Source organism: Limulus polyphemus, unplaced genomic scaffold (genome assembly GCF_000517525.1).
Source record: "Limulus polyphemus unplaced genomic scaffold, Limulus_polyphemus-2.1.2 Scaffold1511, whole genome shotgun sequence".
NCBI lineage: Eukaryota > Metazoa > Arthropoda > Merostomata > Xiphosura > Limulidae > Limulus > Limulus polyphemus.
The window spans coordinates 124,091-150,990 of record NW_013667121.1 but is presented as its reverse complement, the minus strand read 5'-3'; the positions used below and the strand labels follow the sequence as shown (position 1 = coordinate 150,990).

Here is a 26,900-nt window from a genome sequence, read left to right as displayed (position 1 = left end):
AAAATCCTGTCTCTTGAGTCAGTAAGTCCAAAATCCTGTCTTTTAAGTCAGTAAGTAGACCAAAATCCTGTCATTTGAGTCAGTAAGCCGAAAATCCTGTCATTTGAGTCAGTAAGTCCAAAATCCTGTCTTTTAAGTCAGTAAGTAGACCAAAATCCTGTCATTTGAGTCAGTAAGCCGAAAATCCTGTCATTTGAGTCAGTAAGTATCCAAAATCCTGTCTTTTAAGTCAGTAAGTATCCAAAATCCTGTCTTTTAAATCAGTAAGTCCAAAATCCTGTCTTTTAAATCAGTAAGTCCAAAATCTTGTCTTTTAAGTCAGTAAGTCCAAAATCCTGTCTTTTAAGTCAGTAAGTAGACCAAAATCCTGTCAGTTGAGTCAGTAAGCCCAAAATCCTGTCTTTTAAGTCAGTAAGTCCAAAATCCTGTCATTTGAGTCAATAAGTTCAAAATCCTGTCTTTAGAGCCATTAAGTCCAAAATCCTGTCTTTAGAGCCATTAAGTCCAAAATCATGTCTTTGAGCCAGTAAGTCCTAAATCCTGTCTTTAGAGCCATTAAGTCCAAAATCATGTCTTTGAGCCAGTAAGTCCTAAATCCTGTCTTTAGAGCCATTAAGTTCAAAATCATGTCTTTGAGCCAGTAAGTCCTAAATCCTGTCATTTCAGTCACTAAGCCCAAAATCCTGTCTTTTGAGCTAGTAAGTCTTCTTTATTGTCCAGTGCCCTGCTAATGTATGCTAAGATTGTTTTATTGTAAAGTTATTGTGGCTATTAGATGGTGGCATGAAAGACACATGGTGTTGAGCAAATAACTTTTTTGTTTTTTGTAAATTAAAAGTACATGGTCTTATAAAAATATTATTGGGTTTGTATAAAAAGTTGATTATTCTTTTAGAAGTTGAGGCACTGAGAAGTGCTCCATCAAATACTACTAAAAACATTTTTTCTATTCCATAAAGTGGTTGTTAATTATATCAAAATTATGAAAGGTAATGATATATATACTTTTATTTTATTAATCACCAAAATAACAATTTATATTGAAATGTATTTCATTTGATTAATACAATATCTTTGACCCTTCAGAGGTTTATGTGAATTGATCACACCACTTCTTGCTGGACTGTTGGAATGTGATCCAGAAAAGATCTGGACCTTTGATAAATTCTTTAGTGAAGTCACCAAAATCTTGTCCAAAAAAGTGTTTCACATTTTTTATGTCAATGAAGGGAAGGAATTTTCTGTATACATGGATACGAATAAAAGGTTAGTACATAAATTCAGCCTTATTTCACAATTAAAGATCACACAGAGTTTAAAATGTGGCTCAACATGTCTTTATTAAACATAACTTTTGTTTTAAAATACCGACATACCTACCATCTCTACTAATTTATTTGTAGGTAAACATACCAACTGTAAACACTTTTGTTTTTGATGAAACATTTCAAATACTGTACTTGCCAGAATATAATGTGCCCCCAAGACAGGTTATATTGAATGAAGAAAATTTGTTTTTTTGCACATCAGTTGTACAAAATGTATTGAATAGTTTATAAATACAGTAAACAACTATCGAGGTATTAAACGTTTTTGGAAATCTTTCACGGAACATTTTGTATGTAATTTTCCAAAATTTATTGAAAAGTTTACATGTGGTAATACACTAAGCTAATCATTCATCTTCACATAAATCTTTGTCATCACCAGAATTGTTGCTACCATTGGATTTGCTTCATCCTTTACTAATTCCCACAGCATGTCATCATTCGTCCCATCCATTGAATTGGAGATGAAACATTTTTTGATGAAACCTTTATTGATGCTTTAATGATTTGTGGTGGTAGCTTCCAGTAGAATACCTAACAAATTTGAACATGCAAGAATAAAATGTTATAATACATGCTCAAATTTTTTTGGGAGGTATTTCTAGGAAAAAGTGTGCATTATATTTGGGCAAATATGGTGTAATGGTTTGTTGTATCTACCATAATGACTGTTGTTATGTGTAGAATATCAAATGTAGAAACTAGTATTGTTTGTAGGTGTAAAGAATAGTTGTGTGTGCAATGTAGATAAACAAAAACATTTTTCACATTTGATATGTCAATCAGCACTTGTGCTTCTTAAAAATTGCTAGAAATAACTCCTGTTCTGAAGCTCTTGTTGCATTTCCAGAGTTGGAACTATATACTATAGCATAGTATATTTCAAAAGGTGTTCTGAGATACCTGTATAAAACAACTATAGGCTTATTCTACTGACTGATGTTAGTGAAAGTATGTTTTTGATGCCTTTACCTGTTACACAAATCTTGCGTTTTGAGGGTCAAAGAAGTTATTTTAAATTTCAGTTTGCTTGATCTAAAAGAGAAAATCAGCATACAGACAAGCATTCAACCTAAGAGTCAACTCATTCTCTACCAGAATGACAGGCTAGAGAAGCATGTGGATGCCGATGCTCAACTTACGGAATATCCTCAGACAACCTCCAGAAATCCCTTGCTCTTGCTGCATCGTGACATTACGGAAGTTACGGCACACGCTGGTTTGGGACATCTGACAGCTCGTTTCCCAACATTTCCAACTGCCTCTGTCAACCTCGAGCATGATGCTTCTCTGGCAAAGATCTGTTGTAGTGTTGCTCATGCTGTACAGAGATTGGTAGAAAGATCAGACCGATGTTACACTTTTCTAACAAAAACCCCAAACATCTTAATGTAAGTTGGTTGTACTTAAAACCCCAAACATCTTAATGTAAGTTGGTTGTACTTAAAACCCCAAACATCTTAATGTAAGTTGGTTGTACTTAAAACCCCAAACATCTTAATGTAGGTTGGTTGTACTTAAAATCCCAAACATCTTAATGTAAGTTGGTTGTACTTAAAACCCCAAACATCTTAATGTAAGTTGGTTGTACTTAAAATCCCAAACATCTTAATGTAAGTTGGTTGTACTTAAAATCCCAAACATCTTAATGTAAGTTGTTTTTACTTAAAACGAATTCTATTTGTAGCTGAAATTATGAAGTAAGAGGAGTCAGATTATAAAAAAATGTAAACAAATTTAAAACACAACAATTTTATGTGAAAAAGTGCACATGAATTCATTAAACTGACAACAGGCTTGTTGGAGAACTTTACATGATTCAGTGAGGCAAAAACTGAGCCTGGAACCATTTTAATATGTTATTGTGCACTTTTTAACATTGTGGTATTTTTTAGCTAAGTTAACTTAAACACAAATACTATCTTTTACGATATTTATAACAGAAATTATTGAGATGTATAAATTGTTTTATTTCCATGTGAATTTGTTTAGTTTTACAATTTTGTTTTCTGTATTTTTGCAATGAACTTTTTATGAAAGCAGTTTTAATAAATAAAAATCATAAAGACTTACTTTTCTAATTTTTCTCAGGGGATTAAGAAGGGCTTGGTTCATGAGATTATGATATACTTTTCATGTTAGAATAATTTAGACAAATAGTTTAACAGAAAGATACAATTCTTTATAACCTGAACACTTTTGAAAGGTGGACCTCTCTTCTTCATGTTTGACCCCTGAAGAAGAAAGGTCAACTTTTTTAAAGCACTAAGGTATCATATTTTTGTGTTTAATTAGCTTCTTGAACCAACGTGTTTTTTGGATAAATAGTTGTTGCTCTGTTTAATGTTGATCCCTGTGTTTATAATCCTTCATGATCATTTTGTGGGGAACTCTTAATAATTTCTCAGAAAACATAACAGTTTAAATTTCAGGTTACAAAGTGTGATGGTACATTTTTATATGCCTATGTAATTGCTCAAGGTATTTTAAGTAGTGACACCTTGTTTTAGGTGATTTGCATTTTCACTTAAAATGTCCTGAATAATATCAGACAATTAAGAGTAATTAAAATTGGGTGATCCAAAGGGGTGAATTTGTGAACTTAGTGTTATTTAAACATTTTAAAACTGCATGAAATGATGTACATGAAATCAAGAAGTTTGGGTGTAGTTTCTGGAATTATTATCGACATTGTGTTTCTAAGTTTTGAGCACGTGATACAAGAAGATTTTTTTTATATTTAGAAATTTAATCAGTGAAGATGTGAAACTACTGACAACAACACTTTCTCAAACAGAAGAAACTGCTAATAATTTAGACAACTGTTTAAAGATGTTTGTTAACAGGTAGGTAGATTGGAAAAAGTTTAATAATTGCTAAATATCTTATAAAAAAAACTTGCTAAGTTATTCTTTAATACTCACTGAAGGAAGCACGTATGCCAACAGTGACCTTTATTTGTACCAGTTAAAGTTATATTTTTATTGGTTGACTTTAGACGTCTTATTAACTGAATTTCACACTCGTGTATTGCGATGTGCACATGCTATTAGTGCCACTAGTAATTTGTATATTTCATTTCATTTAAAGTTCTCTAACCTAATGGGTTCCTAATTTATACATTTGATTTACTTTTATAACAATAAATGAAATATATACATATAAAACAAGAAATTTAGTACTGAAGTCTGGAGTCTTGCACTCGTACATGTAAGATCTTTTCAACTGAGGAACAGTAGGCTTAATTTTTTTTGTGAGACCTTTGATATCTAATATTATTATTTTTTAACTCAAATACACAACTTAGAATACAGAATATTGTCATGCACATAAAATAGATGTCAGAAAACTATAATAATTTAAATGGCTTTGTAACTAAGCTATAAATAATTCCAGTAACTGGTCAAGGAGAGTTCCAACATTGACAAACAAAGAAACTGGAAGAGAATTTTTCAAAACTAGTTATCTCAGTGACTTCTAGGTGCATCATATTAAGTAGATTTGAATCTTCTGTCTCTATTGTGTGGCATGTAAATTTCAGAAAAGCAAGAAGCTTAGAAGCTAAAGATTGACTTTTAGCTTGTTTATGTCCATAGTATAAGTGTGTAATTTGTGAAAACCTAGAAGAGATCATACAGGGGTGGAAAAAAATTTTAAAATGTGCCGTTCAGAATGATAAAGTGTCATGTGTTACAGAGAAGTGTAGATTGAGAATTTAATATTTAATAATTTGGAATTAATATATTAAAACTTATATTTAAATTTGATTTATAAACTATGTTTTGAAGACAGGTTATTGACATACATTGATAATTAAATTTTAAATGCAGCTCTGTATAAAAATGTCATGATTTTCACACTTTGACCTTACTCATATACATAGGGTTAATGATGGTTGGAGACAGCTTGAATGGGTAATGAAGAAAACTTTAATATAAGTTTAACATAACAGCAAATGTACAACGTTTCGACGAGGTTTTGTCATCATCAGGTACCGTCACCGAATAGGGTTAATGACTCAAGACAGTTTGAAACCTTCAAGTCTTTCATGCGATTAGCATTATTTTTACACATATTATGGTTATATAAGCCCAAGATATTGTGTGTTATGTTTGTTAAACAACATTATCCTGTTAATTGCCATTATTTACCTGTAACTTGGAATTCAGCTTATGTACTGTAAGTGTTTGACTAAAAGTATTCAAGTTTTTAGTAATAAAACTATTATGTTCTATTTGTTTGTAAATTTGTAGAAATATTTCCTCTGTATCCACAGTTATCATAATTATTTCAGACAAACTTTACTGGCAAAAATTCTTGAGTTGTGGCCATACAAACATACAGCACAGAGTGACCTGGACCAGCTGACTGGGCTGATCACATCTAAGAAAGAAAGTCAAGCAGCTGTAAGTATATGTTCCATTCTTATGTATAAAACCTGCACTTATTTCCATATGTGATACAAGTTTTTGTTGTGAGATATTAGTAAACGAAGGAAAGTGATTGTTAAATTGAATATTTTATATAGAGTAGTAACCTTGAGTGTTAAATGGGCAACATTTTGTATCGATGGACTTGTTATGTTATGTTCAACTGATACACATTTTCTTAGGAAAAGTTTGGGGTGTTTGCTTTCTAAAACTTTCGCTTTCAACTGATGAAGTATTATCTTTTACAGAGTTCAAACAAACTAATATGTTGATTTGTCAGTTCTTAAGAATAATGAACAGGTTAATTCAAGAAAGCAGTATATGGTGTTGAAACAAATAATAAAATAGTGCTAAGTAATCCATACCCTAATTCTCATGTGTTGTGATGTAAAGAAAATTGATGACAAATTACACCTCTTTAACTTCATTCAGTTCACACCATAACAATTGTTGTCAAGAAATTTGCTAATATAAATAGCTTCTCAACCACTACTATGTTTGTTGTATTCCTATCAATGTGTAAAACCTTGGAATTGGCCTAAAAGGCCACTTTGGCTCTTGATATAACAGATATAGTGTGATTAACATATTATTATACATTTGTCTTTATTTTTACTCAGAAGTTGATAATAAACTTATGTGTTACGAGTGACAAAACCCAAAATTGTGGCCTCTGGTTCATCCTTATACATACTGTAATTGTTCACATTTTAAGATTTAGCTGAAAAATGTATTGACTTTTTTTGTCTTTTCAATATATCTGAATAAAGTTTCTTCACGTCTTCAACTTAAATAAAAATTAAATCAATATGTATACAGAATACCAGGATGAATATCAACTTCACCATCCACAATTATTTCCTACTGTGATTTACATTTTCACATTTGATGGCAAAATATACTTGTGGTTTTATGGTAATTTTCTGTGATAGATGAATCCAGTTTTGTGCTTTTCAATACACATTTATTACTGTACTTATCACAGGTACAGAATCATGTCAAGTCTCTTAAAGCCAGGATCAAGTCAGTTGAAGATAAGTTCTTGTATGGAAAGCATGCTCAACAGCAGTGGGAACAAAGTATCTGCCAGTGTGTTATCTTGTCTAGATGGTAAATTCCCTATTTCCTAGTGTTTCTGCATGTAGCTCAATCATCTTCAACAGTAGTGGGGTCAAGGTGTGTCAATGTTGTCAGTAGTTGGACCAAGGTGTGTCAGTGTTGTTAGTATTGGGATCAAGGGTGTAAGTGTTGTCAGTAGTGGGATGAAGGTGTGCCAGTGTTGTAAGTAGTGGGATGAGGGTGTGTCAGTGTTGTAAGTAGTGGGATTAAGGTGTGTCAGTAGTTGGACCAAGGTGTGTCAGTGTTGTCAGTAGCAGGATCAAGGTGTGTCAGTGTTGTCAGTAGCAGGATCAAGGTGTGTCAGTGTTGTCAGTAGTTGGACCAAGGTGTGTCAGTGTTGTCAGTAGTTGGACAAAGGTGTGCCAGTGTTGTAAGTAGTGGGATTAAGGTGTGTCAGTGTTGTAAGTAGTGGGATTAAGGTGTGTCAGTGTTGTAAGTAGTTGGACCAAGGTGTGTCAGTAGCAGAATCAAGGTGTGTCAGTGTTGTCAGTAGCAGGATCAAGGTGTGTCAGTGTTGTCAGTAGCAGGATCAAGGTGTGTCAGTGTTGTCAGTAGCAGGATCAAGGTGTGTCAGTGTTGTCAGTAGTTGGACAAAGGTGTGAAAGTGTTGTTAGTAGTGGGATCAAGGGGTGTCAGTGTTGTTAGTAGTGGGATCAAGGGGTGTCAGTGTTGTAAGTAGTTGGACCAAGGTGTGCCAGTGTTGTCAGTAGCAGGATCAAGGTGTGTCGGTGTTGTCAGTAGCAGGATCAAGGTGTGTCAGTGTTGTCAGTAGTTGGATCAAGGTGTGTCAGTGTTGTCAGTAGTGGGATCAAGGTGTGTCAGTGTTGTCAGTAGCAGGATCAAGGTGTGAAAGTGTAGTTAGTAATGGGATCAAGGTGTGTCAGTGTTGTCAGTAGTGGGATCAAGGTGTGTCAGTGTTGTCAGTAGTGGGATCAAGGTGTGTTAGTGTTGTCAGTAGTGGTATCAAGGTGTGTCAGTGTTGTTTTGTGTATGTCAGTTTTCAAGGTTAAATCATATTATCCTACACTTAAACTCCAAAGTTTAAAGTAGAATGTTTTTGTTGCCTGGCTTTTTGTACAGTTTTTTACAGGTGTGATATGTGCTTACATTGTAAGTATGTATGTATGAACAAAAGCTACCATTTTTATCACAGAAAAATGTATATTTAAGATGCGTATGTATCAGTTAAAATTTATTTATGAATCACCAAAAAACATAATACCATTAACATTTATGAAAATATAACTTACAGATTATAATTTTTACACTCAACTTTATATCAAATGTATTGAAAATAGATTTTGATTTGATATCTAATTTACTTTCTCAGTTTCATAGTTTTTTTTTTGTGTATATGCCAAATATTTCCTGTTTGATTGTGTTCAAATGTTTAAACTTAGTGTTGGAAAACTTAAAATCCTTTTCAGTGTGGAGACGGCATCTATTCACGTCCAGAAAATACGAGAAAGTTGGCAGTCACTGGTACGAGATAAAGCAGCACGAAGTAAGCAACTTTAAAAATTTAGGAAGAAAGAGAAAGGAAACTTTCCTCATTCACACTTTTATTTTGTCAGAGCTGTTCTTATATCCTTCCCAGTTTTAAGTTTCTGTTTCACTTGATGGTTAGAGGGGTCGTACTGTTTAGTTTGTTTTTGGTACTGATGTGGAAAAACTTGAAAAGGACTAACACTTTTTCTTCACAACAATCCATCTGTCATTGCTTCTCTTGGGACAGAATCTTGAAGTTCTAAATAGAAACTTTAACCATTGCTGATATAACCACCTAGATAAAGACATAAAGTCTAACAAAGAATTATTATCTACTGTATTTTTTGCATCTGTAGTATTGCTACTTTTTCTTTAAGTATATTTTTTGTCAGTTTTTCTACTGTTCTATCCCAAAATGGTCAGAGTGATTTCATTACATGTAAATTAATACTTAAGCCTTACTCAGATATTAAATCTAATCATGCAGCATCAGTAACATATTATTCCAGCTGTATGTAGTTTAAGGAGTCTGTGGTGAGGTGTTTACATCCGTTTGGTATTTCCTTGATAAAGATATAGATGTAATGATATAGTACTGGGAACATATTATTCTAGCTGTATGTGGGGATTGATTAAGGAACTCTGTGGTGAGGTGTCTACATCTGTTTGGTATTTCCTTGATAGAGATATAGGTGTAATGATATAGTACTGGGAACATATTATTCTAGCTGTATGTAGGGATTGATTAAGGAACTCTGTGGTGAGGTGTTTACATCTGTTTGGTATTTCCTTGATAAGTATTGGGAACATATTATTCTAGCTGTTTGTATTGTTGGGATAGATTAAGAAGTCTGTGGTGAGGTGTCTGTTTGGTATTTCCTTGATAAAGATATAGATCTAATGATGCTGTATCAGTAATATATTATTCTAGCTGTATTATAGAGTGTGCAAACACTGTTTAACATCGATACCCATATTAATGCAATACAAAAGTCATCTGGATTTTCTTCTCTACAGGTCATTAGAATCTAGGTATGAAGAGCTACCTGGCATAGTTGCTCCATCTACAGTGTATATGCTCCCTCTGCTCACAAAATTAGCTGTTTTCAAAAATGCATGCCACAAGCCTTCATCATGTGTATGTTGGTATCCAAATTTCCAACATGTCTCTCATGCAAATCATCATGCATCACCTCTCCACCAATAGGAGAGTACTACTATCACATGATGCATGTGATTCCATCTACGCACTACTACTGAACTATCACTTCTCATTTGGCAGCTGTTGAGCTCAAACGTTCTTTCTTACATTGTTCAGTTACCTTGAAATGGTTTATTTTTTTATTTTGCATTTTTTATATTTATCTTTATCTTTATTTACTACACTTCACAGTTGTGGAGTTAATATTTTTATTAAAGCATTACTTCCTCATGTTTGCTGCTTTTTTCACATTTATGGATTCCGAAGTTACAGGTACTTTGCCAGCATCTGATGCCATATTTTCAGCCACGGGCCTGGGCTACCTGTTGGGGAATATATTATCGCTCATTCGCCAAGAGATTGAGTGATACATGAGCTAACCTCTCTCACCTACATCTGCCCCCACTTCCTCCTGAGCCTTTTGAGCTGGGCCAGGCAGATGGCGATTTTGATCGTCCCCCCCCCCCTCCCTGGAGTTTGCCACACTGTTACACTGTTCTGTTCACTATCTGATAATTCAGCTCGTCTGTCATCAGTCTTTTCAGACTTTATCTATCAGGTATGGGATATTTTGTCTCTTACACCTGTTTCCTATGGCCCTAGACCTTCCCTCTTACATGAAACAATCTTCCAATCCTATTTAGTCTGTCTCCCATCCCCCGATACTAGGGTTCACATGGAACGATTTGCCTCTCAACTAGTATGTCTCATCCCCCATGGACTTCAGATTATCTGCCCTTGCTTATCATCTGGCAGAATTTCCCTTTATCGACCAACAATTGTTGAGGTTGGTTCTACCTGTTTAGTGAGTGAACCAAGATTACCTTGTCCAACTTACCCAACCCAATTTTCTTGCCTTTGCTTCACCCTCATGACCCAGTTAAGGTTCACCTTCTGTCAGCGGCTCTTCACAGAAACACGAAGAGGTTTTCTGCTGAAATCCTCTCCATCCTTATTTCTACATTGGCTCGTCTGTTGTCCTCAGCTCTCACGCTTCAAACATGGTTTGCTTCTTGTTGGGACTGCTTGGGATGTAATGCAGTTTTGGTGCGGACCAGTCTTCAGACCCCTTATCTGAGGGACCTCCACATGGGGCCGTTTTTGCATCATTATGTGTTTGACTCGGTTTCTGAGTCTATGAAGTCATGGGTAGCCTCAGCCCATCAGCATTCTATCCTTACTAATTTGGTTCGGTTGTCACAGTTGGGGTGCTCCTTCTTGCACCATCCATCCTCCAACTGCATGCCTGGCTTTTGTCAGGTGCTTGGAGAGGAGTTCCAGTTTCTCTCGTACTTTCAATATTGTAGCCAATCATTTTCCCCGACCAGATTGTGTTTATCTCATGGAGTGTTCCCTGCATCCTGCTGTTTTTCAGTGCCTCATATCAATGCCTTTGCCACTGCCTTCAATCACAAATTACCTCTCTTTGGTCCTCCTTTCCCTATCCTTGAGCCTTGGCTGTCGATGCCTTCAGCCAGGATTGGTTTCATCTGTTCCTTTATGTTTAGCCTCCCGTCTGGTTATGGCCCTTCTGATTGCTCCTTTCTGGCTCACTTAATCTTGTGCTTGGAGAGAAGCTCCAGTTAGTTTCTCTCGCAGAGTAACTTCACATTTAGTTCATTCCATTTGGCCATCTATCAATGCAAGTGGAGCATTTATTGCTCCTGGGCATTGACTCGGCGGGTTTCTGGGCTTCTAATCCAATGGTTGCCTGTATCTCTGAGTTTCTCACCTGGTTCTATGAGAGGGATTCTTCAGTCTCCTTCCATTTTTCCAGTTTCCACAGGGTCTTTGCTTTCCCTGTTGATCAGTTCCTTCCAGCTCTCTCAGCCACCAAGGCATCCATCGCTCCTGAACTGGTACATTAACGTGGTCCTTCATGCCCTCACTTTACCTTCATTCGAACCTCTGTCTACGTGTTCCCTGTTTCATCTCTCTTTGAAGGCATATTTCCTCCTCCTCCTCATGGCCTGCGGATGTTGTAGGTTGGATATTTTTGCCCTTGACATTACCAGTACCTTTTACCACTCCTCCTAATTTATCTTTTATCCAGATAGTGCTTTCCTTCCTAAGACCTCCGAGGATCAAGAAGGTCAGTCTTCCTTTTCCCCCCTATCTACCTATCCTATATATCATTTCTGCCCTTGTTCTAATCTAGATAGACTCCTCTGTCCTGTCCATGCCCTTCATTGTTATATTGCTTGTACGGCTTCCTTCTAGAGTCCTCATTCCTGCCTTTTTATCCCTTGGCAACCTTCCTCTTCCCATGATCTTTCCCTGGTTACTCTGACCGATTGGGTTCAATGTTTATTCCAGTTAGTGAGTGAGGTTTTGGAGATCGAGTGAACCAATCACATAAGTTCCTGGAGTCGAATGTTAGGTTCCCTCTTGACTCTGGAACTTGAGGTGAAGACCGTATGATCCTCATCCTACCCTCATGAGGATGTCGGGACCCAGCAAGTGAGGTTTTGAATGTGGTTGACTTACCGAGTATGGTCTGTCGTGCCCTAGCAACTCTATACCATGGCATACATCCTCACTTGGCCACTTTCCATCGTGGGATAGCGTAATTCTAATTTCTGTTTAAGATCACATTGCTTAACTATTCTCTCCTATGTGGATGTGCTCCCTTCTTGTTCCACCATGTCTGGTTCTCCTGATTGTTTCAGTGTTCCTGTCGAAGAGATACCTGGTTCAGATGTGGTGCAGTGCCCCTCCTGATCTCTTCCTCTCATTTCAGGGGTGTACTATGGACACTTCCGTGGGAATACGCCTGTGCTTTCCTTGTACAGGTCCCTCCTCTATTTCAGTGTGGGATTCAAGCTAATTTTGTGAGTGAAGGGAGAGTATCTTATCGTAAGTTATAATTTTCCTAAGTGAAAATGTATTTTTGTTAGATACTTCCCACCTGTGCTCCCCACAATCTTCTGGTTCTCGCGTCTTCTGCCAAACTTCGAAGTGATAATTTGGTAGTGGCGTGTAGGAGTCAGATGGATCACGTGATAGTAGTTATCTCCTATTGGTGGAGAAGTGACACATGATGATTTGCATGAGAGATGTGTTGGAACTTTGGATTCCAACAGAAGGATGTCAAAGGCTTGTAGCATGCATTTCTGAAAAAAACTAACCTTGTGAGCAGAGGGAAGTACTTATCAGAAATACATTTTCATTTATGAAAATTATAACTTTTGTTCATCATAATCTTTCTTCAACATTATCTAGCAGTAACTGTAATTTTATCATCGTTTGATAGAGGAAAACAATATTCACGATCTTTAACTACCTATTTTATTATTATTCTATACAAAATTAAAAAAAAAGAAAAAGTCATAATTTTAGTGTAAACGATGTTATTACCCCTAGAAGTTAACTTTCGTATAGAAAACTGGGGTTCCTTTAAAAAGCTTAAGGACAGGGTGAATAATAGATAAACATTAGATGACTGTAGCAATGTTGAATACTCAATGCTTTGTACACTATACAGTTGATGTCTTTAGGGAGCCAACCCTACATTATGTATGAAGTGAGGGAGTAAAAAAACATTTGGTACACATAACAGGTCATGAGAAGCTAGATACGAAGAGCTACCTGGTATAGTCACTCTATCTCCTGTATATATGTCGCTTTTCAGTTTGCCAGAGTGTCACAAAGTCAAAACTGGCAAGTAGCTCAAAACTGAAATTTCTTATTTTAATTCATCATTATATTTCTTCAACAGGCCTAGCACCTAGTTAGTTCTAGCAGTAACTATAATTTTACTATCATTTGATAGAGCAAAACAGTCTTCACAATCTTTGACTACCTATTTTATTATTATTCTTGCAAAACTTATAAAGCTTTAAAATATACTCTATGTGTAACATATGCCATCTCATAAAAAAGTAAACAAACAAGTATAAAGAAAAAATGTATTGCTAAATAAATAAGCTATGGCTGCTAAACTTGAAAAAAGGAACCAAATAGGATAGGGATGGAAGTGGACATATCATTTGATCAGCTAATGATCACATAGCAGACTAAGTTGTATCGAATTTACATGGAGAATAAAATCCCTACAATTCTGGCTACCTCACTGGCAAAACAGATAGAACCAGAATTTCAATCGTAAAATGTTACTCTATTGTAAATTAGACATAAAAGTAGTATTCTAAAGTTAACTAAAGGAAAGGTATAATGATGAAATCTGAGATTCTATTCAAACACCAAACTTTCTATAGACAAAGTGGAGAGGCCAGTAATGTAAGGATTTTATTCTCCAGTTAAAGTCAAGGCATCTTAGTCTTCTATGTGATCATTTGCCAATCAAGTGATATGTCCACTTCCATCCCTATCTTGTGTGGTTCCTTTTTTTAAGTTCAATAGCCAGCCCTACGTAGCTTTTTTTATTTAGCGATAAATTTTTTCCTTATACTTGTGTAGTGTAGGGATGGATTAAGGACTCTGTGGTGAACTGTCTACATCTGTTTGGTGTTTCCTTGATAAAGATACACTAATAGACAGTTCTCTGTGTTAGCAATTCCCCAAAAGTAGTTGAATATGTCATAATGTGGCAGAAATAACCTACTTTGCTTTATCTTCTACTTATTTTAATATTTATTTTCTTTTAAACCACAGTGTATCAGCACTTCATTTGTAACATTTTCACAATCCTAGACTTGTTTACTTTACTAAAATTACATCATTATATTTTACACGTCTAAAGAGTGATAAACTATCTCTTAACATTTTATTCCTTTTTTTTCCAGCTCTGTCTTACAGTGATGAACAGTTTCATATTCTGGAAAAGTAAGTAGCATTTTCTTTGTTAGTAATTAAATCAACCATTAGTTGAGAAAGTCAATACCAATGCTTAGTAAGGAGTAGCTTTTAGCCTTTACTTAAGAAAGCCCCCAGTGGCACAGCGGTATGTCTGCAGACTTACAACGCTAGAGACCGGGTTTCGATACCTGTGGTGGGCAGAACACCGATAGCCCATTTTGTAGCTTTGTGCTTAAGTTTAAACAAACAAAAATATTTAAGAAAACAAATACTGTTGTTTTATTAGGAACTGATTCAGTCTTTTGTTCAAAAGGGAATGTTTGAAGAATAATTTCTTACTTCAATCAAAAAATATTTAGTGACATTTTTACATCTTGCCAAAATTAAAGAATAATACTTATCACGAAAAACATTAAAAGATACAACATAAAATTGCCAAAAATTACAATTTTTATTTTAAAAGATTAAATGATGAGTGTTATAAAACAAATTTGATGTAAATACTTAAATGGTAGAATTTTAAGTTTTAATGATGATTTTATTATTTTTGTCTTATATTAAATCATTTACAAATGATTTGAATTTTCTATAAATAGTTAAATGTTATTAACAATTGCAGAATATTAAACTGTATTGGAAAAATTTTGAATAGAAAATATTTCAGAGGTGTCTATTTAGTGTTTGTTTTACTGAGTGATACATTTGTGATTAAAATAGTCATAGAGACGGTATATTTCAAAACTTTTCTGTTCTTCGCAGTTTCTACCGAAATGAAGAATAATTTTGTTTTATTTTCCACTTGTTAAAGAATAAAAATACAGCAGACTGGACAGAAGCTTTTTTCACTTCTTCAAGATACGTGTTTGAAAGCTTGTCACCAAGTGTCTCAAAAATTGGATGATTGGTACAAGTGAGTATATTTCTCGGTTTCTTATTGTGAAATAAGATGTATTATTATGTGTGTAAACTTGTGGCTCAGAAAAATATTAACTTCTCAAAAAAAATGTATTAACTGAAAGTGCTTTAAGAACTTGAAACAATCTAACAATAATTCTATACAAACTGTGATATGAAACCACTTAAACAACTTGACACAATCTAACATTATCAATGTACAAACTGTGATATGAAACCACTTCAAGAACTTGAAACAATCTAACAATAATTCTGTACAAATTGTGATATGAAACCACTTAAACAACTTACAACAATCTAACATTATCAATGTACAAACTGTGCTATGAAACCACTTAAACAACTTGAAACAATCTAACATTATCAATGTACAAACTGTGATATGAAACCACTTAAACAACTTGAAACAATCTAACATTATCAATGTACAAACTGTGATCTGAAACCACTTAAACAACTTGAAACAATCTAACATTATCAATGTACAAACTGTGATCTGAAACCGCTTGAACAACTTGAAACAATCTAAAAGTACCACTGTTCAGACTGTGATGTGAGACATACTTGCTCACATTGGTTAACAGATCCTGTACCAAGACTGGCTGAGAAGTAGAGCTACAGACTAGATCAGCTAGAGTGATGCTAATGAACATTTATATATAATAACTTTGGTAACAACATTTCACCTCTAGCATTCCTAAAACCATGTATCACTTACTGTAAGTATATTTTATAGTTTGATTATTGTCAACCCTAAAGCTTAATTTTATTCTGTGAATTTCATCATATTTCAGTTGATTCAAAACTAATTACATAAATATAAACGTGACAGGTTATAAAATTAATTCTTTTTTGTTTCATCTGAGTTCTTTATATATTTGTTATTATAATTTTCTGAGAAAATTTAATAAACCATTTTAAAAGCTTTTAGACTTAAATAATGATGTGATAGAGTATAGAAAGTTATAAACATTAGCTATTTATTAGATCTTGAAATTCCTTAATTCTTTCCATACAGGCATCCTTTTCTGTGTATGTCATAAGGTTTTACTGAGTAACATTCAAAATTTTTATTAAAATACCTTATTATCATGGTATTAAAGTAAATTTGGCATCAAATGTAGCTAATAATCCAAAGTTTAATATTATATAAATTTTAAATTGTTAATTTTATAAGAGAATATTCAAAAATTCTCAATTTTTACTAGTATGATAAGTACAAAATCTAACATAAAATACTCATTATAATAGTGTCATTGCTCAGACAAAGCATAATTTTTATAAGACTTACAGAGCCATAATCTAAAAAATCACACCCCTCTTGTTACACCCACCTGTCACATCATGTCTTTCACAGATAGTCAATAGTTCTACCAGAAGTTTAGTACTGTATTATTTATAACCAATATAAAACCAAATTTTAATCTATCCAATGATGTATTACATTGTTTTCTGTATTTCGCTTCCAGTTCAAACTTTATTCCCACGGAAAACCCATCAGTGATCTTGGTTGAATTTTTAACGGCTCTTCTGTTGCATAGTTAGAAAGCTAGGAAAATTGTGTTAGTTATGTGACATTGTCAGCTTTTTGCATATTATTATTCTGTGTTCTTTGGTTCATTATTTAATTATATAAAAAATTAATTAGTGCAAGTAGTACCATTAGTATGAAAAAGTAGGGTTAAGTGTTGTCGACAGCAAAGAAAAAGTATTATATTTCTTGGTTTTCATGTGTATTTATTTATTATCATAAAAGTAATTAAAATATAAACATTGGAAACTTTTTTAGGTTAGATTAGGTAAAATAAATAACAATAAACTTTCATGAGGTATACTCGCATTACATAATTCGATAGAGTAATGTGAGCTATACGTTCATCAAATGATTTACAATCTGTGTGGTGGGAATATTAGTTAGACATTGTTCAAAGGGCAATAAAACAATAAAATATAAACAGAAGCAGATGTATACTGTCGTGGGTTTAAAGCTACTTAGGATAAACAAATGTGGTTTCATGTTATAATTTGAATTCATTATAGAAAGTAAAAAAGGGTAATTTAAATTAATTTAGTATTTTATATGGTGATTATGTGGTCAGTCAAATTGACCAACCTTGTGTAGAGATAGGGTAGAGAAAATAACAGATAAAGTATAAAGTTTTACTGAAAAAAAGTTTGAAATTTATTTAGGAGATTTTATAGATTACGTAAACAAAATTTGAGAATTTTTATCTGAAGAAAAATATTTTTAATCATAACATGAAAATCACTTTGCACTCGGAGCAGTCAACATCTTGACTCTATATATTCACAGAGAAAGTTTTAATGAAAATACTTCATTAAAAATTCTCATTTTTTGTCTGCAAAAGACTTAATGCTTACTAAAAGTTTGTGAAATTTTGTGAAGATACACAATACTAAGTAGATGTTGTAATATGGAAACTATAAAGGTCAATTTGGGGTCACAAACTCTGCTGATTTGGCTAAGCCTGTAAGGAGAGGATTAACAGTCCATGTAACAGTCCATACATTTGTAAAACTTATTTATTTGTTTATGTTTTTATGCTCTTTGACAACATGATACAGTTTCCATCTATAACACCATGATTTATTTGCTTGTTGATTTTAACTGGATTTATAGGAACATTCATTTGAGCTGGTCGATTTATCTGTAGTTTATAATTTGAGTGTGGTTGTGGAGGAGCTATGCAGATTTCAAATACTGTTAATTACTGAATGATTCTGGACTAAGAAATGTTGTGTATATGTTTTCAGTGCTATTCAGGTTGCGATGGTTCAGTGTGAATGTCTACAGAAAGAACTCAACACCTGCATGGAAATGGTTAAGAGTCATGGTATCACACTTGAAGAAGTGAGTAGTATCTATATCTAATTAAGTTTTAAACACCATTTTGTTGTTTACTAGATTCTGAATCCTTGGCACTATTTAGCTGTTGAATTAAGGTTTCTTTTTCTTAATTGAAGCTATTCTTGCTTGTGTGTTTAAGAAGGTTATGAATTAATTTTTTTATTAAGACAAATGTTATACATGGAAACTTCATGTACTTCTGTTTTATGTATTATTCAGTGCTGCCAAAAACCATTTTCTATGTAGACTACATTTAGAAGTACCTATTTTAAAGTTTAAATGAAAATATGTTGGGTTGTATTTGTATGAATGCTTTACCTGAAAAAAACCGGTAATAACATTTATAAAAATGTGTATATCAAACCTATAAACAATTGTAAGGATGATAAATCATGTTTGAAACCATTAAAAATTTCTAGTGTTTTCAAGAGGTTCACTTGTTGAAAGCATTAGAGTTATTTTTTTTGTGATTTACCAACTGTTTTTTACCATATGTTTTGTATTGTCATGTACGGGGTTAACATTAATCCATAATAAATTAAGGTTAACAACTAGTTGTGCTAAATTAAAGGAAAAGAGCAATTAAAGATCATAGGTATAGGTGGTAATATGTAACACTTCTAGTTTGCTGATGAAACAGTTTGCTAGGTCTACAAGTAAGCAAGCATGTGCACAATTAAGCTATTCTTATATGCTCACTAAAAATATTTCAAATATTCAGACAAAGCAAGAGCTTGAAACAACCACAGAAAAAATTATCTCATCCATGAAGATTACATTACCTCAAGAAAATATAGGTGGTTATCCAGCTGAAACAGAGGAACTGCAGTGTAAGGAACAAAACATGAACAGTAATAAGTCATCGAAAAAACACAGGATCCCTGCGAAGCTACTTAAAGAGTAAGTTTATGCAAAGAATAGTTCTGATGTTTTTTATTATCCAGGTTAACTGACTTTCAATTTGAATTAATTGGACATTTCTTGAGACTTTTTCAAACTTGAAACCACATGTTCAACTAACTCTTTTTCTTGCTTACTTGTTTCATCATCTTTCAAGTTAATCATAATGTTAAATAATCAGCTGATGTCAGGTTTGAACAACTCAAGAAATTTTTTAAGATTTGAGAAGAGGGCATGATGAAAGGTAGATCAAACCGTATGGTAAGCTTATTCATCTGTTTGGGTATATGAATGGTGCTTAACTATGGTGAAATTGTAGTTTTTCATGACTTCCTTAAGTATTTTGGTTTTAGGATGGTTATTGTCCTGTTTTAAAAGTGAAATGTATGATTATGTCTGTTAGATAGATAAATTTGAATTATGTTTAGCCATTTATCATTCCGATATGCTACATTACCTTTTCTCACATAAATAGCTATTCTTGTTCAGTGCTGCCCTCTATATGAAAAAATTTTATTTGCATACCACAAGTCTAGAGCTCCCACGTACCTCAAGATCAATGTGGTTCAGCTGTGTCTTGCATGCAAATCATCCAACAATAGGAGTGTGATACACCCTCCTGACGCATGTGATTCTTCTAATCGATTCTACCGAACTATCATTTCTTGTTTGGCAGTGCTGTCGTCAAGACGTTTTTGTTTCTGCTCTTTCCCATGTTTCTTTTTTGAAATTTCATACAAAGTGGAGATATTTTATTTTCTTTTTTTTCTGCTTCACTTTACCTGTTTTAAGTGATAACTTACCTTTATTGTTCTTCATCTTCGAAAATGCTATAATTTACTTCCAGCACACTTACCTAGGTTTCAGGTGGCAGTACTTGACTGAGGAATTGTCAGCTTTAATACATTGAGAGATTGATCGTTATATAAGATGACGTTTGTTGGTCTACACATTTGCATCTGCCGACTTTGAAAAGATCAGCTGTTATACTATTATAGCTTTTTGAATATTTTGATATTAATATTATTATTTGTAGTTATTTGGTTTCAATAACATATGTTTAATTAGATTTATACCTACTTCTTTTAAGGTTAGGGTTTTTTAATAAACATTTGTGATATCCTTTTGTACTACAATGTTAATTTAGGCTTGACATGTGTCTTTGTAATTTTAGGTTTACCTGTCATTCATATTACTGGTAAATTATAAATTAGGTTAAATATATTGTTTCTTCAACAAATACCATCTACTAAAATATTTATTCTCAATATACACTTACTTAATTTTACAATATGAGGACTTTTTCATTTTCGTAATTAATTATATTTTATACTTCTTACACTTAATTTCATCTTTCAGGATCCCTGGGCTTGGGGTCTGCCTAATCTCCTCTCACTATTGCTCGCCTTCCTCCTCAAACTGCCAAACTTGTTCTAGACAACATCTGTTTTGATAATTTTCCTTCACCTGATTCTGAATTGGCCTTCCCAGGTCTCTACTGCAGAGTCTGCTAGGCCTACCTCAGCCGTTTTTATACACGTGTCATGGTTGTTGGTTTTTTTTCATCCTTTTCCAGACATTTTGGTTCATGCTGAGCCTTTTTGTCTCTCTTTTGAGAGATGGTGCTGGCATGCCTTGCTCTCCACAGTCTTTGGTTTATTTTGCCTTAGCTTACCATCAGGCAGATTGTTTTCTTGCTTCTCCACACTTTTCCTGTATGGGGGCATAATCTGTTAATCGTATCTCCTTTCTCCCCAGCCTTTGTCTTCCCATATTGCCTCTCCTACTGGTATTGGCCACCATACATTTCCTTTCTGAGGTGTTCCATCTATTTCTTGGGATACTTACCTCCATGTTGAGGCAATTGCCATTTTCAGCTGTTTCCATACAAATGTGCCTTTTTTGGTTTTGGGGTCTTCTGGGGTGGGACACTGTCTTGTACCAACTTTGTTTCCCTTCCACTTTTAATTGGGACTTGTGGACGGCTCTTTTCCTCCACTGATCCATTTTTGTTTTGTTTTTTTGGGGGGGAGGGTGTTACTCCTTTTACTTTAGCATCATGTGGGGCATTCATTGCTGCATTCGATTTTTTTCTTTTTTGGGTGCTCATTTGTCTCGTTGGACATTGCATTCTTTATTCATGTTCCATGTACAGCATCGTCCCATCATATATTTATCCTACATCTAAGAGTTCCTCCATTAGTTGTGTATTCTCAATCCAGATTGGAGTTCTATGATGGATCTATCCCACCTCAATCACTTCTTGGTTCTTTTCCTTTTTCCCATATTATTTTTTATCACACTATAGTGGACCTTTTCTCCAGGACTGAGGATGCCTACAGTTAATGTTTCGTGTTCATCTACCCATGTTCCTATTTTTCAGCACTCTGGCACTGTCTTAAGTTTGTTCGCCATGGGGTTGGGTACTAGTTTTGTGCCTTGCCCTTTGAGATTGTTTCAGGTCTGTATGTCTTTGTCTTCAGTTCCTCATCCACTTGCCTTGGCTGTCAATGCTTTCAGACAGGATTGGGACCTGTTTATACCTGTATTTTCTCATCCCATTCATCATCTTCCATGGGTGATTTTGTTCATCCTTGCCACTTTGTTTCAGTCTATCTGATTGCTCTTTCCTGGCCAACACGGATCTGCTTTTCTCAGCTGCTTCAGCTCGATCTGTCCTTTTATTCTGAATTGATTTTTCCTACCCTCCTCTTTGGCAGCTTGTGGGGCATATTTATCCTTTTTGTTTCCTTCCATCTCCCACCATTAATCCCAGTTGGATCTGGTTGGCCTTCTATATCCCATACCTGCTCTGGGTTGCTTCATTGCCTTCAAAGCATTTTTCTGTTGGTTTCTTTTCCTGGCACCACTCCTCTGTGACTTTTTCCCTCCTCCCTTACCCTCTGGAATTGGCTTTTGATTTGGTTAGCCGTTTTCTTCCTTGTATCCTTTTTCTCCATAATCAATTCCTGGTGTCTTCACTCTTATTAGGCACCTTCCATTCCACCTGCATCTCACCCTCATTGTATCTTAGAGGTACTGTTTCTGACGAGCACTTGGACTACACCTCATACATTTATCTGCCATTATCTGTTTTGGGTAACTTTTTCTTCCTAGTTAGGGTACTATCTTCCACCTGTTGCCATCCTTCACTCTTCGGTGAGGCTGTGACTGGGTAAGATACCTTTTTTACCTATTATTTTTCAGGGGCATTTCCTCTTTTTTTTTCTCTTTGAATTCCACTCTGTGGCAAGTGATGCCTGTCCAGATATACTTAAGCTAGTGAAATCTGTAAGGCCATGGTGACTTAACAGTTATAATTTACATGGCTACTAAATACAAATATTGAGAATGAGTGTTTCACAAAATCACTCGTTGGTTATTCCTAAGGATATATTTTCTTCATAAATATGCCCTTTCTGGACCATACTAACCCATGGATTTCATGGGTACAGCAGAAGGGGATAGCTGCCCATCCATGCCATTCTTTAGATTGAATAAGTGAGGTTTGGTCTGTTTTCAAAATAGGGTTTTGTTGTCACCCATTGCACCATGTCTGGTGTGGATGTTTCTCTGGACACTCCACTGCATTTTCTCCCCTTTTTTTCTTCCAGTGGAGTATGGGAGTTCTTACCACCTTCCAGTTCCAAGCCATTGGAGTGGTGGACCATGGAGTCATCCACCTGTATGTGATAGTGATATACAATACAAACAATAATGAAACTCTTCAGTTGAGAGTAGAGTGGTGGTGTTCTACTGTTGTAGATGACGAGATGTCCTCTAGTCTGACGTTCCATTTCTATACAGGTCTATCTGAGCAGATGTTGTAGCTTTGGAGGTAGCTGTAAAAACTGCAGTTCACCCCTTTATTTGGGATCCCTCATCTTACCCCCACATGAATGTTGATTCCCTGTGGCTGAGTTTTGGTGTCAGAGCTGAAATCAATCAGTATAAGTCCTCCCACATGTATTATAGCTGTTTCCTCACTCAATTACACTCTTGTTCCCTCCACCCATGTTGTGGGTCATGGCGATGGAACTTGCAGATTAATATGGTTCTTCCTCTTATGTTATCCCTCGATGATTTTCTTATACTGAGGATGTTATTGCATTGGGGGTGGTTCCTGTTGGATTAGTTTTGAGTGTGATAGTTTACATTGCAGAGACATTTTTACTATACCAGTCGTCCGGATGTTGGGTTTCTGAAGCATTCAAACAATTTATCATATTGCTGTCATGTGTCCCGTTCATAAATCAGGGGGTATGAGATTCATTCCGGTCTTCTGAACTTGAGGTGAAGATGGTATGATCCTCTTTCCTATCCCCACCAGATGGCTGGTTTTGGATTACAGTTCACTTACTGTTGGTATGATCCTCTTTCGTACATCCACAAGGGTGTCAGTTCCCGGTGGCTGGGTTTTGGATTGTAGTTGACTTAACGACAGTATGATCCTCATTCTACTCCCACATGGATGTTGGCTCCTGGTGGCTGGGTTTGGATGAAGTTGGCTTGCTATGTATGGTTCCTCATGCCCTAGCCACTTTACACCTAGAGGCAAATCATTTTACTTTCCCCCTACATTGATCTACACTATGGGATTGAGATTCCCATATTGTGTGGTTCGGATCCCTGTCCAACCATTGTTCTCTCCCTTTTGGATTTGCTCCTCCCAATTTCCACCCAAATCTGTGACACCTTTTTCCACACTGGGCAAAGAATATATCTGGTACAGAAATGATGCAGTTTCCCATATATGATCCTCTACTGTGAAGGGTATCCTTTGGATGATTTCGAAGGATGCTTCTTTCTTTTCCTCTCACTGGTCCCTCCACCTATTCAGTGTGAGATTCTAGCTATTTATATGAGAAAAGGTAATGTACCGTATTGGAAGTTATAATTTTCCTGTATTGAAAATGTATTTCCGATGTGTGCTTACCTCCTTTCACACATTCCCACCCTTCCTCCCCACTGAAAACTGGTGCTTCCATTTTCTGCCAGATCTTGAAGTGATAGTTTGGTAGAAGTGAAAAGAGAGAGTCACATATGTCAGGAGGGTGTGTCACACTCCTGTTGGTGGAGAGTTGTCACATGATGATTTGCATGCGAGACGTGGTTGAACCAAGTTGATCTTTGGGTAAGTGGGAGCTCAAGGCTTGTGATATGCAAAAAACATTTGCATACAGAGGGCAGAAATGAACAAGAATAGATATTTATGTGAGAAGAGATAGTACCTACTGGAAATACATTTTCAGTATAAGAAAATTATAACTTAACACAGATACTGTAGCATATACTAAATGTCAGAGAATAAAGTTGTAGTTTTGAAGAAGATGTATGAAATTGTAGTTTTTACTGCTCAAAGCTGGTAAAGCATTGGAAACCAATAAGCCTAATTGAAGTGACAAAACTCAGAAATATTTTGCCTCATTCACTCCAGTTTATCTGATACAGATTTCATGTAAAAATAACATTTGTGAATTGATTATGTTTTTTGAAAAATGAATAAATGTAATAAGTATACATGAAATAATTTTTTGTTAGATAAATTTTTTCTTTTCCCTATAATGTACTTGCACTTCTACTTACAAGGTGTAATATATAGTTTTTGTAAGATTTTTCCAGAGTACGCAGAACTAGTTCTATATTTACTTAAGAATTAACAATATGATGCTCATTTTTTTTTAGTTTCTTTTCATAAAACATTAATAAAAACGTTTGTTCCACACTGTCCTCTTTTTGTACATGTAGATTAATATTTGTATGATTTCTTTAAGTTTTGGCAAAATATTACAGGAGGACTCCTGCATATTAATAACTCTGCATAATGTCTTTATTTGCAAGGAATTTCTTAATTCATGGTAATCATTCATAGGAAGTTGAAAAAAAAGTTGAAATATTCCTTTCTTTGAGTAGTCACTACTTAAGATTGTAAAAAAAAATTATTCTCTCTAAAGAGAATTGGAAGTTTTAAGTTTCTTGACTACTCTAACTTTTGTTAGAAGTTTGAAACTTTTGAATCTGTAGTTACAAATTTTCAGTGTTTTCTTGTTAATATTTTTGGTTAAAAGTTAGCTGTCCTTTTAATTTTGCTAATGATTGTCTGTTTCAGTGTAATGGAACTACAGGAAAGCCAGTCTGGTTTGTGGAACATTTTGCAGGAAAATGAAGCTATGATAGCTCAGTAAGAAAATTTTAGTTTTCTATTTAATCAGAGTAGTACACATTACAAGACCCTTATCAGGCCTCTATTTAAGTAGTAGGCTTCTGTATCATAAGAAAAATGTGGCAAAGGTTTCCACCTGTCTCTCATAAATATTTATACAGTATTGTTAGTTTTGAACTCTTGCTAGCTTCACGTACTTGGTTTTTGACTGGTGTAAGAGCTGCTTAAACGAATAATGTTAGGTTAATATTTTACAGAATTGAGAAAAAAAGACAATTGTATGTTTCACGTACAATTGTCTTTGTTTTTCATTCAATTCTGTAAAAATGGAGTTTCGCCGAGTATCGATGGTTTCCACACCACAGATTTAATTTTTAAAAACAACTGTGTTTGTAAGGTTTGAACTTTACACTCCAGTCTGAGAAAATACTTTATATATTCAATAATGTTTACCTTTGAAACAAACAAAATCTTTTTTGAAACTGTTTTGATTTATTTTCTCTATGAAGTTGATATGTGTTACATTTTTAACTTTTCAGATTGGATCAAATAATGTTCTTACAGTTGAAGCAAAACAAGAATGAAACAGAGCAGACAAGCTGTAAGGATGTTTTGAATGAAAGATAGGATACTTCTCAAACTGTTGAAGATATTGAAGAATGTGTATCTTACCATCATTTACTTAAGTACTAGTAGAAGTTGATTGTCTTTAATAAGCATATGGGACAAACAGTTACAGTAATGTACAGCAAGTAAAATTATGGGTGGAGGGTCCACTTTATTTTGTTATAATGATGTACAGCAAGTAAACTTATATGGTAGTGGGTCCACTTTCTTTAGTTACAAGTCAATCACTTCCTTGAGTTATTCATTCCAAATTCTCTAAGTGTCTGAGTAATAGAATTGTAAAACACGTGAAACTGAAGTAGATGTTCATATTACATCATTGCTGATTAAAGATTGCATGCAACAGATTATTAAGTTCAGTCTTAAACCAATGAGGCTAGAACCATGTGTGTGTGTGTAATTTCACATTTTAAAGTCTCTAAAATAATAATAATAATTATACTTAAAAAACAGATTTGAAATTTTAGGAAAGATATTTTGTTACACATGTAATGAATATTATGTATAGTATTTTATTAAAAGTCTTTGTAAATAAAATAAGTGACAACAAAATATCACAACAAAGTTAAAAGTACAGTAACAATATGAAAGTGTACTTCTGTCATTGTATCGCAACAAACTTAGAATTACATTAACAGTAACAATATGAAAGTGTACTTCTGTCATTGTATCCCAACAAACTTACAATTATATTAACAGTAACAGTATGAAAGGGTACTTCTGTCAGTGTATTACAACAAACTTAGAATTACATTAACAGTAACAACAATATGAAAGTGTACTTCTGTCATTGTATCCCAACAAACTTACAATTATATTAACAGTAACAGTATGAAATATTGTTGTTACTGTTAATGTACTTCTAACTTTGTTGTAATACACTGACAGAAGTACACTTTCATATTATTGTTACTGTTAATGTACTTCTAACTTTGTTGTAATATACTGACAGAAGTACACTGAAAGTGTACTTCTGTCAGTGTATCCACATTTTTGTGTTGTTTGCATCAATATCTTGTGTTTACATATTAATTGTGAAAAAAATACAATATTATGTTGGTAATACAAATGACAATTTACTGATAAGTAACTGTTACTTTTG

General features: G+C 34.4%; 1 protein-coding gene across 1 annotated transcript in view; it reads left to right on the top strand.

The window, feature by feature from the left end:
* Nucleotides 1-26,629, top strand: part of LOC106463897 (serine/threonine-protein kinase TBK1-like) — a 43,403-nt gene extending 16,774 nt beyond the window's left edge. The window contains exons 4-16 of the mRNA XM_022391532.1: nucleotides 7-21; nucleotides 1,087-1,266; nucleotides 2,354-2,719; nucleotides 4,073-4,174; nucleotides 5,623-5,734; nucleotides 6,744-6,868; nucleotides 8,305-8,381; nucleotides 14,312-14,351; nucleotides 15,133-15,234; nucleotides 18,015-18,111; nucleotides 18,830-19,008; nucleotides 25,118-25,189; nucleotides 25,711-26,629. Of these exons, the coding sequence (XP_022247240.1) occupies nucleotides 7-21; nucleotides 1,087-1,266; nucleotides 2,354-2,719; nucleotides 4,073-4,174; nucleotides 5,623-5,734; nucleotides 6,744-6,868; nucleotides 8,305-8,381; nucleotides 14,312-14,351; nucleotides 15,133-15,234; nucleotides 18,015-18,111; nucleotides 18,830-19,008; nucleotides 25,118-25,189; nucleotides 25,711-25,798 (1,555 nt within the window). The 3' untranslated portion in view covers nucleotides 25,799-26,629. The remainder of the gene's footprint in view (nucleotides 1-6; nucleotides 22-1,086; nucleotides 1,267-2,353; nucleotides 2,720-4,072; nucleotides 4,175-5,622; nucleotides 5,735-6,743; nucleotides 6,869-8,304; nucleotides 8,382-14,311; nucleotides 14,352-15,132; nucleotides 15,235-18,014; nucleotides 18,112-18,829; nucleotides 19,009-25,117; nucleotides 25,190-25,710) is intronic.
* Nucleotides 26,630-26,900: the final 271 nt, after the last annotated feature.